At 45.9% G+C, this 15,931-nt stretch overlaps 1 protein-coding gene across 2 annotated transcripts in view; it reads right to left on the bottom strand.

Moving 5' to 3' along the window:
• LOC122556180 (phospholipid scramblase 2-like) overlaps positions 1 to 15,931 on the bottom strand; it is an 87,850-nt gene that overhangs the window by 21,019 nt on the left and 50,900 nt on the right. For both annotated transcript variants that reach the window (XM_043702699.1, XM_043702698.1), the window contains exons 2-5: positions 14,214 to 14,261; positions 8,119 to 8,468; positions 2,853 to 2,895; positions 562 to 782 (exon numbers count right to left, since the gene is read on the bottom strand). In XM_043702699.1, the coding sequence (XP_043558634.1) occupies positions 562 to 782; positions 2,853 to 2,895; positions 8,119 to 8,468; positions 14,214 to 14,226 (627 nt within the window). In that variant the 5' untranslated portion in view covers positions 14,227 to 14,261. The remainder of the gene's footprint in view (positions 1 to 561; positions 783 to 2,852; positions 2,896 to 8,118; positions 8,469 to 14,213; positions 14,262 to 15,931) is intronic.

Below are 15,931 nucleotides of genomic sequence, written 5' to 3'. Positions count from 1 at the left end.
AGAATAAGAGAGAGAGAGAGAGAATAAGAGAGAGAGAGAGAGAGAAAATGAGAATGAGTGAGGGCGAGAGAGCCAGCCACCTTCCCATCTGCACGTTGATGACATCAGTGGTAGGAAAGTCCATGGATTTAGTCCTTAGCCTGATTAAAGAGATGGCTTTGAGAAAGTTGTGTTTAGAAGTGTGCTGGTTCGGGTGGATTAGCCATGGGAAATTGGCCCGAGTGTCCAGGGATGTGCAGGATAGATGGGTTAGCCATGGGGAACAGAGATAGGGTTGGGAGGGTGGCTGGTGTTTGTCTGGGTGGAATGCTGTTTGGAAAGTCTTTATGGGCCAAATGACCTCAAATCAACCCTGTAGGGATTCTGTGATTAATGGGACAAGGGGTTTGAGGAGGAGCTGCAGAGACCGGGACTACAGTAGTTCAGTACTCGGCTGGCACTAAAGGTTAAAAAAATAAGGCCAACAAAAGCAGAAGAACATCTAAGGTGGGAGGGAAGTGGGTCAAGAAATCATACAGAACATTACAGCTGAAGTAATCATCTCCAAGACCAGTCACTCACCTCCTGTAAGCAACACGGGCAGCAGCAGCCAGCACATCTCAACGGGCGGTACAGATTAATCACTTCCTGTCCTAAATTGTCAAGAATCTTCATGTCAAAGGAACGGAGGTTCCCACAGCAGTTCCGATTGCAGAAGTCATTTTCCTCAGCAGCAAAATAGACCAGCTGGCCAAGACTGTTCTTAATCTGATATTTGTTATTGGTCTCGAATCCAGTTAAGACTAAAAGCAAACATAATGGTGGAAATATTGGGAGATTAGCAAAGAAAAGCTGTTGACTTCAATGCCCATCATTGTGCCAACGATAAGGAGTATAGTTTGGGGAAAGCACAAAGCCCACAGTACAGGATAAAGAGAGTGAGCGGACTGGGAGGCTGATCAATTGGGTGGACAGAAACCGGAGAGGATGGTGCTGGAAAAGCACAGCAGATGAGGCAGCATCCGAGGAGCAGGAGAGTCGATGTTTTGAGTATAAGCTGTCTACAGGCTCATTCCTGATGAAGGGCTTTTGCCCGAAACGTCGATTCTCCTGCTCCTCGGATCCTGCCTGACCTGCTGTGCTTTTCCAGCACCACACTCTCAACTCTGATCCCCAGCATCTGCAGCCCTCACTTTCTCCTGGATAGAAAGCAGCAGCTTCCCCTTAGTGGAAGGATTGATAGCAAGGGGGCAACATTTTAAGGTGAAATACAGCTGGCTTAAAAAGGGGGTTTGAGGGAAAATGTTTTCACTCAGAGGGTGATGGGGCTTTGGAAGGCACTGCCTGGGAGGGGTAGTTGAGGTAGGAGACATGGTTTAAAAAGCCTGTAGAGTTTAGCAAATCAATACCTGTCTGGTGTCGTGCAATGTTTGATCTAAATCAATGCAGAGCAAAGGGGAAAAGTTCACAATCATTTCTCTGTTTACTTGGGTGAGACACCATAATTAGAATAATAGAATACAGAAAAGGCCCTTCAGCCCATCGAGTCAGCACTGATTCTAAATGTACATTCATTGCACTTTCCTGCACTTGGCCCATAGCGTTGAATGTTATGACCCTTCGCGTGCTCACCAATGCACTTTCTAAAGGTTGTGAGGTTTCCACCTCATCTACCCCTCCCAGGTAGTGCCTTCCATACCCCCACCACCCTCTGAGCGAAAACATTTTCCCTCAAACCCCATTAAGCTAGTTGCATTTCACCTTAAAATGATGCCTCCTTGCTGTTAACCCTTCCAGTAAGGGGAATGGCTACTTTCTACATAGTCTACCCATGTCCCTCATTATCTTATACACCTCTGACAGGTCCCCGATCGGCCCCCTCTGCTCGAACAAAAAATGGAGAAAGTGAGAACCACAGATGCTGAAGTGTAACAGTCAAAAAGTGTTGCGCTGGAAAAGCGCAGCAGGTCAGGCAGCATCTGAGGAGCAGGAGGACCGACATTTCAAGCATCATTCCTGATGAAGGGCTTATGCCCAATACATCGACTCTCCTGCTCCTCGGATGCTGCCTGACCTGCTGCACTTTTCCAGCAACACATTTTCAGCTCTGATCTCCAGCATCTGCAGTCCTCTCTTTCTCCTGTCTTCCTCACTACCCTATTAACTGGTCCAGCCATCTTCAGGGTTCTGTGAACAAACACCCCGAGATTCCTCTGAGCTTCCTAGTGTCCTGCCATTCACTGAGTACTCCCTTGTCTTGTTACATCTTCCAAACTGCATCACCTCCCAGTTTTCAGGGTTGAATTCTATCTCTCTCGGATCTGCCCAACTGCCCAATCTGTCTGAATTCTTGTGGAGCCTCAGACGAGAAGGCATCGGAGCGGAACGAGGCCATTCAGCCCATCGATTCTGCTGCTATTCAATCATGGCTGACATTTTTACTCAAGCCGTCTCAGTTCACTAGATGGCTGGTTTGTAATATTGAGCGACATGAACCGCAAAGGGTTCAATTCCTGCATCAGCTGAGGTTCCCACAATGCTCTCTCATTCCCAAACTTTCCCTTTCCCTGAGACATGGTAATCCTCAGGTTAAACCACCCACAGTAAGTAAGTGAGAGAGCAGCTCTATGGTCTGGTAAGACCAAGGCATCATGGCTTTTACTGATCAGAATGCTTTCCATTAAAAGATGCAGGACAGATTTTGTAGTTCTAACTACATTGTAATAATTCAAGTTGTGTTACACAATCTCATCCATCAATCGAACAGGATTTGGAGTTCAGCAAATGAACGAAAATCAGGCAGGATGTTTATTTTGAGCTGAATTACCCTCATCCAGAGCTGAATTCATACCTTGAATTTTATCGCAACATACCTTCCAACAGCTCCACCTGCTGATGAACCAGAAGCTGGTCTACCTGTGACAGAAACAAAAAGTTGAGATCTTCTTTATAAAGAAAATGCAAGAGGAAATTGTAATCTAAATGAAAAGGTGAGCAGTGATGACGAATAATTGCAGAGAATGCTGGAGAAATTCAGCAGGTCTGGCAGCATGTGTGGAGAGAGAAACAGAGTCATCATTTCAAATCCACCATGAATCTTCTTCAGGCTCTTCAGTGGCTTCTAATGAAGAATCATACGGGACTTGAAATGTTAACTCTCTCTCTCTCTTCTATCCCACCCCCCTCCAACAGATGCTGCCAGATCTGCTGAGTTTCTCCAGCATTCTCTGTGTTTGCTTGGATTTCCAGCCTCCACAGTGCTTCACTTTTACACAAAGAACAAACAATCATTTTATTCAGATCATCCTCAATCAGTGATTTTGACCATTTGTGATCATTTAGAATAGTTGATATTGGAACTATACCTATCAATACAAGAGTTAGAATTATATTTGCTGCAGTTCCCAGCTAATCATTTAATGTGCCGGGTCTAAAATTGTGGACAAGTTTGAGCAAATAACTGTTAATATAGCAGACATTTTGTCAGAACATAGAACAATACAGCACAGAACAGTCCCTTCAGCCCTTGATGTTGCGCCGACCTGTGAACTATTCTCAGCTCATCCCCATACATTATCCCATCATCATCCATGTGCTTATTTAAGGATTGTTTAAATCTCCCTAATGTGGCTGAGTTAACTACATTAGCAGGTAGGGCATTCCACACCCTTACCACTCTCTGAGTAAAGAACCTGCCTCTGACATCTGTCTTAAATCTATCACCCCTCAATTTGTAGTTATATCCCCTCGTACAAGCTGACGTCATCATCCTAGGAAAAAGACTTTCACTGTCTACCCTGCCTAATCCTCTGATCATCTTGTATGTCTCTATCAAATCCCCTCTTAGCTTTCTTCTTTCCAATGAGAACAGACCCAAGTCTCTCAGCCTTTCCTCATAAGACCTTCCCTCCAGACCAGGCAGCATCCTGGTAAATCTCCTCTGCACCTTTTCCCAATGCTTCCACAACCTTCCTGAAATATGGCGACCAGAACTGGACACAATATTCAAAGTGCAGTTGCACTAGCGTTTCGTATAGTTGCAGAGAGAGAGAGACAAAGAGAGTGAGTGAGAGAGAGAGACAGAGAGAGCCTGTTTCCACACAGCTGAACTAACTAGTTGTGGGCTGAACTGCTCAGCTAGAGAGCTGACCACTCCCCTTTCATTATATAAGTCCCTTCTAAAACATGACCACTTTGGCCTGAAGTCTCATCTATTTACATATAAACAAAAGGCCTCTCAATACTCTTTAATCTCTGTACCAAACCAGTCTAATCGAAGCCAAGAACATTTTATAACCCTCTGGAAAAAAAAACAAGGGCACAGTACCCTTGAGGAAAGGAACAGCTTTTAGAAAAAAAAGGGACCAGCTTTGTGACAGACATGGGTGAGCTCTGAACTTTTATTTGCTCAGTTGGATATCTTCCGTGCAAAGTAATCTACAAGCACCTTTAGACAACCAAGAATTCCATTTAACCAGATTGATGGTTCCCTGATGAGTCCTGTGCTCTCTCTGTCCGTACAGGAAGTTACTCTAGTTATCTACTTACATATAGTCTTATGGAACCTCAAATAGCCATGCTGGAGTTTAACATTAATCTAGATGGCGATGATATATCTAATGCACATGAGGTCTGGAAGATGTGTCAAACACACGAACAACCTTCTGTGTTGGTTTGTGTGAGTTCCTCAGTTCCAACTGTTCCATGAAGTTACTTTCCTTTCCCTGAAATTCTCGTTCTTCTTAAAGACATTCCTTAAACCTAGGGGTCTGTGTGACCTTTCGGAGGGTCAGTGTGGCCTTGTTGGGCTGAAGGGCCTGTTTCCACACTGTAGGGATTCTATGAACTGATTGTAATTCTGTTCTTCTCTCAGTTTGGACACCAGCCATAGAATGGCAGAGTAGTCCTGGATTGCCAAGCTATTTCTATTTCACACTGATATTCTTGACACTAACCTGCTCGGAGATATTATGACACAGTAGAAAATAGTTGAGACATGAAGCTGGACCTCCTAGTTCAGAGGTCAGAGCGCTACCATTTCACTGTAAGAGCATCCTCCCACAGTCTCTAATACTTTCACCTCTTTGATCAAGCTTCTTGCCTCTGGCTCAGTGGTTAGCACTACTGCTTCACAGCGCCAGGGACCCGGGTTCAATTCCAAACTCGGGCAACAGTCTATGTGGAATTTGCATGTTCTCCCTGTATCTGCTTGGGTTTCCTCACACAGTCTAAAGATGTGCAGGTTAGATGGATTGTTCATGCTAAGTTGCTCATCGTGTCCGGGTTAGGGTGGATTAGCCATGAGAAATGAAAGGTTATAGAGTGGGTTTGGGCAGATGGACTGAATGGCCTGCTTTCACACTGTACAAATTCTATGATTATCCAAATCGAGTCTTCTGGCTTGGTTACAAATTTCTCTTGGAATACCTTTCTCAAGCATCTTGGGGCTTACAGCAATGCTAAAGGTGTGATTAAAGACAAGATGTTGGTATTACTTTTCTTGAAAGATTTGGTTTTCCAAGAGTTGGGTTTTCAGTTAAGGATAACTGCAGCCTGATAATTACTGTCTGTGATGTTAAACAGTCAGGGGGTTTTAGTGGAACACCCTTTTGCCGATAAACATAATGCAGATGTTAAGTTACTCATTTGAAGTAGATTATCTCCTGCACTACAACATGAGACAGAGGAACACCAGAGAAAGGTGTCACAGAGAAATATGAATGGCAGGAATTTGGCTAAAGGACCAGTGAATGAAACATGTCCTATCTGGTGAGTGCAAATTGAAACATGCCTTCATGCTGCCTGATGCAAAAACCTATAAAAAGTGGTGAAGGGGCATGGTTTTAAAATGCCGTACGGCAGCAAATGAGATTTGGCTTTTCTTATGAACGACAATTGAAATGTTGTGTGCAATTTTAAACAATCCTTTATAGAAATGATTTTGGAGAAATAGTACAGGATGACTCAGTTTTTGACGGATCTCAGAACAGCAGCATTGATTGAGTTTCCACACGCCAATCATGAAAGGTGTCCAAACAATTGCAATGTTTAGGGCTAAGATGGATGTTACAAGCCCTTCCCTTCAACACTTTCAATGACATTATATTGCAGTTTTGTCAGTATGTGGGGAGTGCACAGGAGCCCTGTCTTCCCTAACTGGTAAACATGAAAATGTTCATTGGAAACATTGACTGTTACAGTGTAGAATGAGGCATGTTGGCCCATTGTGTTTGTACCAGCTTATGGAAGCTAGGCCCACTCTCCAGCCCCATCTCTGTAGCTCTCTAGATTCATTACTTTCAAATATTTATCCAGTTCTTTTTTGCAACCTTCTACGGAATCCGCCTCCACCATTCTCCCAGGCAGCACATTCCAAATCTTAACTAGGGGGCACATTTTTAAGTTGAGAGGAGAAAGATTTTAAAAAGACAGAGTCATAGAGATGTGCAGCACGGAACAGACCTTTCGGTCCAACCCGTCCATGCCGACCAGATATCCCAACCCAAACTAGTCCCGCCTGCCAGCACCCGGCCCATATCCCACCAAACCCTTCCTATTCATATACCCATCCAGATGCCTCTTAAATGTTGCAATTGTACCAGCCTCCACCACATCCTCTGGCAGCTCATTCCATACAAGTACCACCCTCTGCGTGAAAAGGTTGCCCCTTAGGTCTCTTTTATATCTTTCTCCTCTCACCCTAAACCTATGCTCTCTAGTTCTGGACTCCCCGACCTCAGGGAAAAGACTTTGTCTATTTACCCTATCCATGCCCCTCATAATTTTATAAACCTCTAGAAGGTCACCCCTTAGCCTCGGACGCTCCAGGGAAAACAGCCCCAGCCTGTTCAGCCTCTCCCTGTAGCTGAGATCCTCCAACCCTGGCAACATCCTTGTAAATCTTTTCTGAATCCTTTCAAGTTTCACAACATCTTTCCGATAGGAAGGAGACCAGACAGTGGTCTAACCAATGTCCTCTACAGCCACAACATGACCTCCCAACTCCTGTGCTCAATACTCTGGCCAATAAAGGAAAGCAAACCAAACGCCTTCTTCACGATCCTATCTACCTGTGACTCCACTTTCAAGGAGCTACGAGCCTGCACTCCAAGGTCTCTTTGTTCAGCAACACTCCCTAGGACTTTACCATTAAGTGTATAAGTCCTGCTAAGATTTTCTTTCACAAAATGCAGCACCTCGCATTTATCTGAATTAAACTCCATCTGCCACTTCTCAGCCCATTGGCCCATCTGATCAAGATCTTCTTGTCTTGCCCTTGAAGACTTTTTATCTCCACATGAGAGGTAATTGTTTTTACACAGAGGTTGGTTTGTGTATGGAATGAGCTTCCTGAGCAAGTGGTGGATGTGGGCATAATTACAATGTTTAAGAGGCATTTGGATGGACACATGAATAGGAAAAGTTTGGAGGGAAATTGGCCTGGAGCAGGCAGGTGGGACTAGTTTAGTTTGGGATTATGTTTGGCATGGACTGGTCGGACCAAAGTGTCTGTTTCCGTACCGTAAGGGGAGAAGGCAGGTACAATGAGTTGAGAAACATATTAGTCATGACCAAATGGTGGAGCAGATTTGATGGGCTGAATGGTCTTATTCTGTTCCTCCATCAAATGGACTTATGAAAGCTGGAGGAGCAGCACTGCATTTTCTGTACATTATAGTTTTGAGATCTCAACATTGGATTCCACAGCGTTACACCCCAACCACATGAACGTCTACCTATCCTTCTTTTCTCATACATGTCCCCTCTTCCCCTACCCTCAATGGTCTTGTCTTGCTTGCGTCTCATTTACTTTGCTCTTAGTAGAGAGGAACCACTATGTTCCCTTTCACACTTCGATTTACACAAGCATAATTTCTCTTCTACCGCAGTTAGCAATCCTTTTGTCTTTTGCAATGGGTGTCAACACCATCTGTTTCCTTCAAATCTTCCCTGCCTCTGTCAAAAGCACCATCTTCCAACTGTTTCTGAAGCAGAGTCATACCAGACTCGAACCACTCACTCTGTTTCTCTCCCCTCAGATGCTGCCAGACCTGCTGAGTTTCTCCAACATTCTCTGTTTGTTCAAGGTTTCTGCTTGATCAACACGATTGAGAGGATCTCATCCAAATGGTCACTTACCTGTGTGAGATACTCCAGACCTGGTGGGCAATTTGGGATCCCAGTTGGCACTGGCATCAATGGAATACTGCCTGGTCCGAGAGGAGCTGGATTGCCGTAGACCCCAGGTGCTTGGACGACAGGCTGCTGGGCAGTAGGCAGATATGCCCCAGGTGGGTATGCCCCTGGCGGATAGGCATTAGGAGGATATGCACCAGGTGGAAAAGCACCAGGAGGGTAGGCTCCATACGGATAGGCTTCAGCTGGAAAGACTGTAGCAGGCTGTGCCCCAGGTGGCTGAGCGACAGGAGGCTGTGGCTCAGGAGGTTTAGTAACAGGCGGCTGGGCCTCAGATGACTTAGGATTGGTTTCTAAAATCAAACAAGGCATGAACAAGCAAGATATAGAAATGTCTTTACAAATCAAACCTTACCACATATAGTGCAAGCACCTATTCGCCAGAACCCTCCGGTTTCCTCCCACCATCCAAAGATGTGCAGGGTCAGGTGAATTGGCCATACTAAATTGCCAGTAGTGTTAGGTAAGGGGTAAATGTATAGAAATGTCTTTACAAATCAAACCTTACCACATATAGTGCAAGCACCTATTCGCCAGAACCCAGCAAGCAAACCGCCCTGCTAATCCAACACACACCCCGTTTGTGTTAATGCTCCCTGGAAGAAGTCATGCTTGACTTGAAGCTGTGACGATGAACTGCCACACAGAAGGCGGTGGAGCTCAGGCCATTGAGTATATTTCAGATGGAGATAGATAGGCTCTAGATTGCCAGGGGTATCGAGAATTACGGGGAGAAAGCGGGAGAATGGGGTTGAGAAACTTATCAGGTAAAAACAATGACTGCCGAAGCTGGAAACCAGATTCTGGATTAGTGGTGCTGGAAAAGCACAGCAGTTCAGACAGCATCCATGGAGCAGGAAAATCGATGTTTCGGGCTAGAGCTCCTTGGATGCTGCCTGAACTGCTGTGCTTTTCCAGCACCACTAATCCAGAATTGAGAAACTTATCAGCCATGACTGTATGGCGGAGCAGCAGACTCGATGGGCTGAGTGGCCTAATTTCTGCTCCTATGTCTTCTGGTTATTTTGTCCTTGGTTTTTTTTAAAAAAGAGAAGTTATAAGGCAGAGGTGCAAAACCAGCTACTGAAGGTGACTTGTGTAAATAACTTGTGAGGCCTCGGAATTTTGAAAATAAAATCTCCTGAATGTTATGGCCAGCTCTCATGGATCAGGATTTCTGGGTTTTGGTTTTGTCAGTAACATTAGCAACTGTTTAGGGTGTCAAAGGGTTTGGCAGCTTCAGTAAATGCCTCCTAGCTGCTGTTTTCTCTGAATTCTCTCGGTGTTTTATTTCTACTGGATTAGAGAACTGCATTTGAGAATCTGTGTCTGAATTCGCCTTTTTTGCCAAGGGGTATGTGGATGGGATGTTACTGTATTGGGAGCGTTAATTAGTACGAGGAAGTATATCGATTAATCAGATAAATTTTCCCAATAGTTAAGCCATTATAAACTCCTCTTTCTTTTGGTTGTATTTTAACTATAGTGTTTAAATAAACTGGGCTTTGCTTAATGTTGAAGAGATTGACCAACTCGCATCACATCGGGAATACAGCACTCCCCATCAGCCTTTTAAATTCAGAAAACATTCAGGTCAACCTTCTTAAAAACATTGAGGGAGTCAGGTCTGGTCCACATCAAGGCGTTAACCTCGGTTCTCACCAGTTGTTGTGAGCAGACCTGCTGAGTATTTCCCATGCACCAACTTCAGACTGTGCACAGGAAATACTCACTCTGCCTGTGGGCATTCACACACACTGAGTCTGCGGGCACCGATACTCACAGTGCCTGTGCGCACCGATACTCACAGTGCCAGTGGGCACCGATACTCACAGTGCCAGTGGGCACCGATACTCACAGTGTCAGTGGGCACCGATACTCACAGTGTCTGTGGGCACTGATACTCACAGTGTCTGTGGGCACTGATATTGTCTGTGGGTACTGAGACACAGTGCCCGTGGTCACTGACACTCACTGTGTCTGCGGATACTGCTATTCACTCTGTCTGCAGGTACTGATTCACCGTGTCCGCGGGCACTGACACTCACCGTGTCCGCGGGCACTGACACTCACCGTGTCCGCGGCACTGACACTCACCGTGTCCGCGGGCACTGACACTCACCGTGTCCGCGGGCACTGACACCCACCGTGTCCGCGGGCACTGACACTCACTGTGCTATCAGGCACTGACACTCACTGTGTCTGTGGGCACTGATACTGTGTCTGTGGGCACTGATACTGTGTCTGTGAGTACTGATAGTCACAGTGTCTGTGGGCACTGATACTGACTGCGTCTGTGGGCAATGATACGGTGTCTGTGGGCACTGATACTCACTATTTCTGTGAGTACTGACAGTCACAGTGCCTGTGAGTACTGATACTGAGTCTGTGGGCACTGATACTCACAGTGCCAGTGGGCACTGGTACTCACAGTGTCAGTGGGCACTGGTACTCACAGTGTCAGTGGGCACTGGTACTCACAGTGTCAGTGGGCAGTAATACTATGTCTGTGGGCACTGCTACACACTGTGTCTGTGGGCACTGATACTGTCTCTGTGGGTACTGTGACTCAGTGCCCATGGTCACTGACACTCACTATGTCTGCGGGTACTGATACACTGTCTGCGGGTACTGATACACACTATGTCCGTGTGCACTGATACTCACTATATCTGTGGGTACTGATACTCACTGTGCCTGTGGGCACTGATACTCACTGCATCTGTAGGCACTGTTACTGAGTCTGTGGGCAATGATACTCACTGTGCCTGTGGTCAATGATACTCACTGTGCCTATGGGCACTGATACTCACTGCATCTGTAGGCACTGTTACTGAGTCTGTGGGCACTGATACTCACTGTGTCTGTGGGCACTGATACTCACTGTGCCTGTGGGCACTGATACTCACTGTGGTTTGGGTACTAATACTCCATTACCTTGTTGTAGAATTCTCAATCAGTGGGAATAGTTTTGTCTCCCTTTTTTTTTTCCAGTTTACATGTTGAACACTTCCATAAGATCACCCCATTCGTTTCCAAATTCAAGAGAAATCATGTCGAATCTGTATAAGGTTCTAAAGAAGGGTCACTGAACACAAGATGTTTACTCCGTTTCTCTCTCGTTAGATGTTACGAGACCTGCTCATTTCTCCAGCTACTCCTCTTTAGGTTTCAGGTTTCCATTATCCCAAAACCAACGGTGGACAATCTCTGGCATGTGCACGTTTTAGAATCTGGATTAGTGGTGCTGGAAGAGCACAGCAGTTCAGGCAGCATCCGAGGAGCAGCGAAATTTCCAGCACCACTGATCCAGAATCCGGTTTCCAGCATCTGCAGTCATTGTTTTTACCTCGCATGTTTTAGAATGCTACCTAAGAGGATTTATTTTGGCAGGAAATAAAGCAGGGGGAACCGGGAAGGAGTGAACTTTCAGTGTAAGTAAACCTGTGGCTTGGTGGTTAGCACTGCTACCTTACAGCGCCAGGGACCCGGGTTCAATTCCAGCCTCAGGCAACTGGCTGCGTGGAGTTTGCACATTCTCCCCGTGTCTACGTGGGTTGCCTCCCACAGTCCAAAGACGTGCAGGTCAGGTGAACTGGCCACGCTAAATTGTCCATAAATGTTCAGGAATGTGTAGGTTTGGTACATCAGTCAGGGGTAAATGTAGAGTAATAAGGGAATGGGCCTGGGCACTTTACTATTTGTATAGTCGGTGTGGACTTGTTGGGCTGAAGGGCCTGTTTCCACACTGTAGAGATTCTAAACTCTGTGAAAATGTCTGTAATGCCGAGTCAGGAAGCTGTTCCATGATTTCTGTAGCATTAGTCAGCAGATGGCAGTGTTTCATTCCGCTGGTCACAAACCCAGAGGCCCTAAGCTCTCTGGTCTCCAATATTTGCAAAGTTCACAAGATACTTTCAGAGTTGATAGGAGCCAATATAACCAGTTGCCTGCCCATCCTGATCTCTGCCCAAGTGTGTGCTGCTGGACTTACACAAATCCTGGTGGACAATTGGGTCCATTGTCAAACCACCTCCCCAGGAAACTTTTATCTGCATAGGCTCAACAGGTTTGGGACTCAACTTATTGGAGGGGAAACATGGGATTCTTCGGTGAAGTCACTTGACCATAGCGCACAGATATGTGAATGTTCGGTACACATGACGAAGGAGAAGCACTCCAAAAGCTCATTATTTCAAATAAACATGTTAGACTATAACCTGGTGACTTCCTTCTTTGTCCATCCCAGTTCCACACCAGCACCTCCACATCATGTTCCGCCTCATGGGAGATTCCAGGAGCAGAGGGAATAGGCTCAGAATTAAGGGGCACAATTTAAGACTGAGAGGAGGAGGAATTTCTTCTCTCGGAGGGTTGAGAGGCTTCGGAACTCCTTGCTGCAGAGAGCAGTGTAGGCCAGAGTCCGCGTGTATATTTAAGACTGAGAAAGGTAGATTCTTGATCAGTCAGGAAATCAAGGGTTAAGGGGAAATGGCAGGAAAGGCTGAGGCACTTGGGGCTGTTTTCATTGGAGAAAAGAAGGTTTAAGGGTGACTTGATAGAGGTGTACAAGATGATTAGGGGTTTAGATAGGGTTGACCATGAGAACCTTTTTCCACGTATGGAGTCAGCTATTACGAGGGGGCATAGCTTTAAATTAAGGGGTGGTAGGTATAGGACAGATGTTAGGGGTAGATTCTTTACTCAGCGAGTCGTGAATTCATGGAATGCCCTGCCAGTAGCAATGGTGGACTCTCCCTCTTTATGGGCATTGGATAGACATATGGAGGATAGTGGGCTAGTGTAGGTTAGGTGGGCTTGGATCGGCGCAACATCGAGGGCCAAAGGGCCTGTACTGCGCTGTATTTTTCTATGTTCTATGTTCTATGAAAGTGGGGGACGTCAAATGAAAAATGTTTGTTAAGCAAAGGGATACGGCCAAAAGCAGGTCGATGGAGTGAGGCCATAGATCAGACACTGAATGCTAGAACAGACTCACGGGGCTGGAGTGTCCTGTTGTTAAGGGCCATTGTGCTGGTCATTGAGAGAATGGGACCACAATTGGTGGAGGTGTCTTGAGGAAACGAGGGAGGGTTGCTAAAAAGGCACTGAGAAGGAAGAGGAAGGAAATGGGGTGGACTGAGCCAGGAGCAGTGGCTGCTATCGCACTGCATAGCCAAATTAATGTTAATCATTTTACTTTCTAAAAAAAGGATGCCAGATCCTCATGTTCTTCCTCGGTTGCTATTGGAAATCGGAGCTGAGCCTTCCCATGATGCTCTCTCAATCCAAAGTGACTAAACTCCATACGCTCACAGTTGGTTTGCACCAGACTTCTTTTGTTTTAAAAACACAGCATCGCTTTGAAATTCTGCACAATGAATATAAATAATATCAAATTTTGTAAATAATTATTGGGGTAGTGATCGGTTTTGGATGACAATGCATGATGGGCATATCACAATCACTGTCAGTGATGATACCCCATTTGATATTCAGAGAGTTCTGATATCTTCAATGGAGCTGTGTACTGGGTAGGACAAATAACAGACCAGTCACCTACACCATTCATTACAGGTCAGGAAGCATCTCTACCCCATCAACTTTAATATGCAATTCCTATCAGCCAGTTACCAAATACATTTACACAATGCTGAAAATGTGTTGCTGGAAAAGCGCAGCAGGTCAGGCAGCATCCAAGAAGCAGGAGAATCGACATTTCGGGCATGAGCCCTTCTTCAGGAAGAAGGGCTCATGCCCGAAACATCGATTCTCCTGCTCCTTGGATGCTGCCTGACCTGCTGCGCTTTTCCAGCAACACATTTTCAGCTCTGATCTCCAGCATCTGCAGTCCTCACTTTCTCCTAGGACATTTACACAATGGAAAGGTATCTGTTTTGAAGATAGAAGCCTTTATCCAAAACACTATTTTCTTTCCCCTGATATTGCTGAAGTTGTTCAATATATCCTACTGGGATTTCTCTGTTTTTCAAACAAATTGGCATTCTATTCAAGTTCAGTTTATCTCTGTTTCTTACCTGAGTCAGCCATCAGTCAGTCAATGCACTCTCTTTCACAGGGATCAACTAGAGAAAGGAAACAGAGAAAGATTATCATTTCTCCCAGATGTCTCCACGATTATCCATTTCAAAGACCACTTACACACGAGTTGAAGCCTTAAAATTGTAGCAAACACAGAAAATCAGATCAAGAGGAGGCCATTCAGCCCTTTGAGCCTGCTGTGCCATTCAATATGATCACGGCTGATCATCCCAACTCAGTCCCCTGTTCCTGCTTTCCATCCATTCCCTTTACGCTGAAGAATTATATCTGAAGGCTTTCAGGACAGATGCAATACTTTGGCCTCAGTTGCTTATGGCAGAGAATCCTATGGGCTCCCCACCGAAGAACCACCTCCTCATCTCAGTCCTGAATGGCTGACCCTTGTATCCTTAAAATGTGACCTTTGGTTCCGGACTTCCTGGTCATTGGGAATGTCCATCTTGCATTAACCTTGCCTCAGTTTAGGAGAATTCTCTATAAAATTCCCCATGCGTTTTTCTAAACTCGAGTGACCTGCTCTCTCGCCGTTACCTCAGCCTCACCATTTCAGGAATTGGTCTGGTCTTTGAAATGTTTCCTTTAGACCTGGAGTTAAACGGCTCTCTGGTGTGGCGTGGAGTAGGAGGCTTGTTTGAGCAGTCATGAGAGCGCGTGACGTGCTGTCTGTGTGGAGCTGAGCTCCCTGGTTGGATGGTGAAGACCTGGAACAACCTCCAGATACAGAAGCTCCAGAAACAGGATTTCTGCTGGCAGACCCCAATGACAGAGTGTTTAGCCGTGGGATGAAGGAGACGGATGCTTTTGCAAGGTTTGTAGCTCAGGTTGAGGTTTAGGGTGTAGGTTTACTCGCTGAGCTGTAGGTTTGATATCCAGACGTTTCATTACCTGGCTAGGTAACATCATCAGTGGCGACCTCCAAGTGAAGCGAAGCTGTTGTCTCCTGCTTTCTATTTATATGTTTGTCCTGGATGGGGTTCCTGGGGTTTGTGGTGATGTCATTCTCTATGTCTTTCATAGAAAAAACCAATGCACTACTCGCAGACACCAACACCTACCAACAAGTGGCGCTAGACCCGACCCCGCAACTAGGAAACAAAATTACATATCTCCTAAAACAATTACACAATTCTGTTCAATTAAACAAGACGGAATTCCAGAAAATGAAACCAGACGGGACCAACACCCCATGATTCTACGGACTACCAAAAATCCATAAACCAGGAGTCCCCCTCAGACCTATAGTCTCACTACCCCGAACACCAACTTACAGACTGGCCAAAGAACTACACGCAAGACTGAAATACCTAGTAGTAGAAGACTGAAATTCCTGTGGCGGCACGGTGGCACAGTGGGCGGCACGGTGGCACAGTGGGCGGCACGGTGGCACAGTGGGCGGCACAGTGGCACAGTGGTTAGCACTGCTGCCTCACAGTGCCAGAGACCCGGGTTCAATTCCCGACTCAGGCGACTCTCTGTCTGGAGTTTGCACGTTCTCCCCATGTCTGCGTGGGTTTCCTCCGGGTGCTCCGGTTTCCTCCCACAGTCACAAAGATGTGCGGGTTAGGTGAATTGGCCATACTAAATTGCCCATAGTGTTAGATTAAAAAAGGGGTAAATGTAGGGGTAGGGGTGGGTTGCACTTCGGCGGGTCGGTGTGGACTTGTTGGGCCGAAGGGCCTGTTTCCACACTGTA

This window comes from Chiloscyllium plagiosum, chromosome 13 (genome assembly GCF_004010195.1).
Source record: "Chiloscyllium plagiosum isolate BGI_BamShark_2017 chromosome 13, ASM401019v2, whole genome shotgun sequence".
Classification (NCBI taxonomy): Eukaryota; Metazoa; Chordata; class Chondrichthyes; order Orectolobiformes; family Hemiscylliidae; genus Chiloscyllium; species Chiloscyllium plagiosum.
Note: the sequence above shows the minus strand (reverse complement) of the source record. Positions and strands in the feature narration are given on the sequence as shown.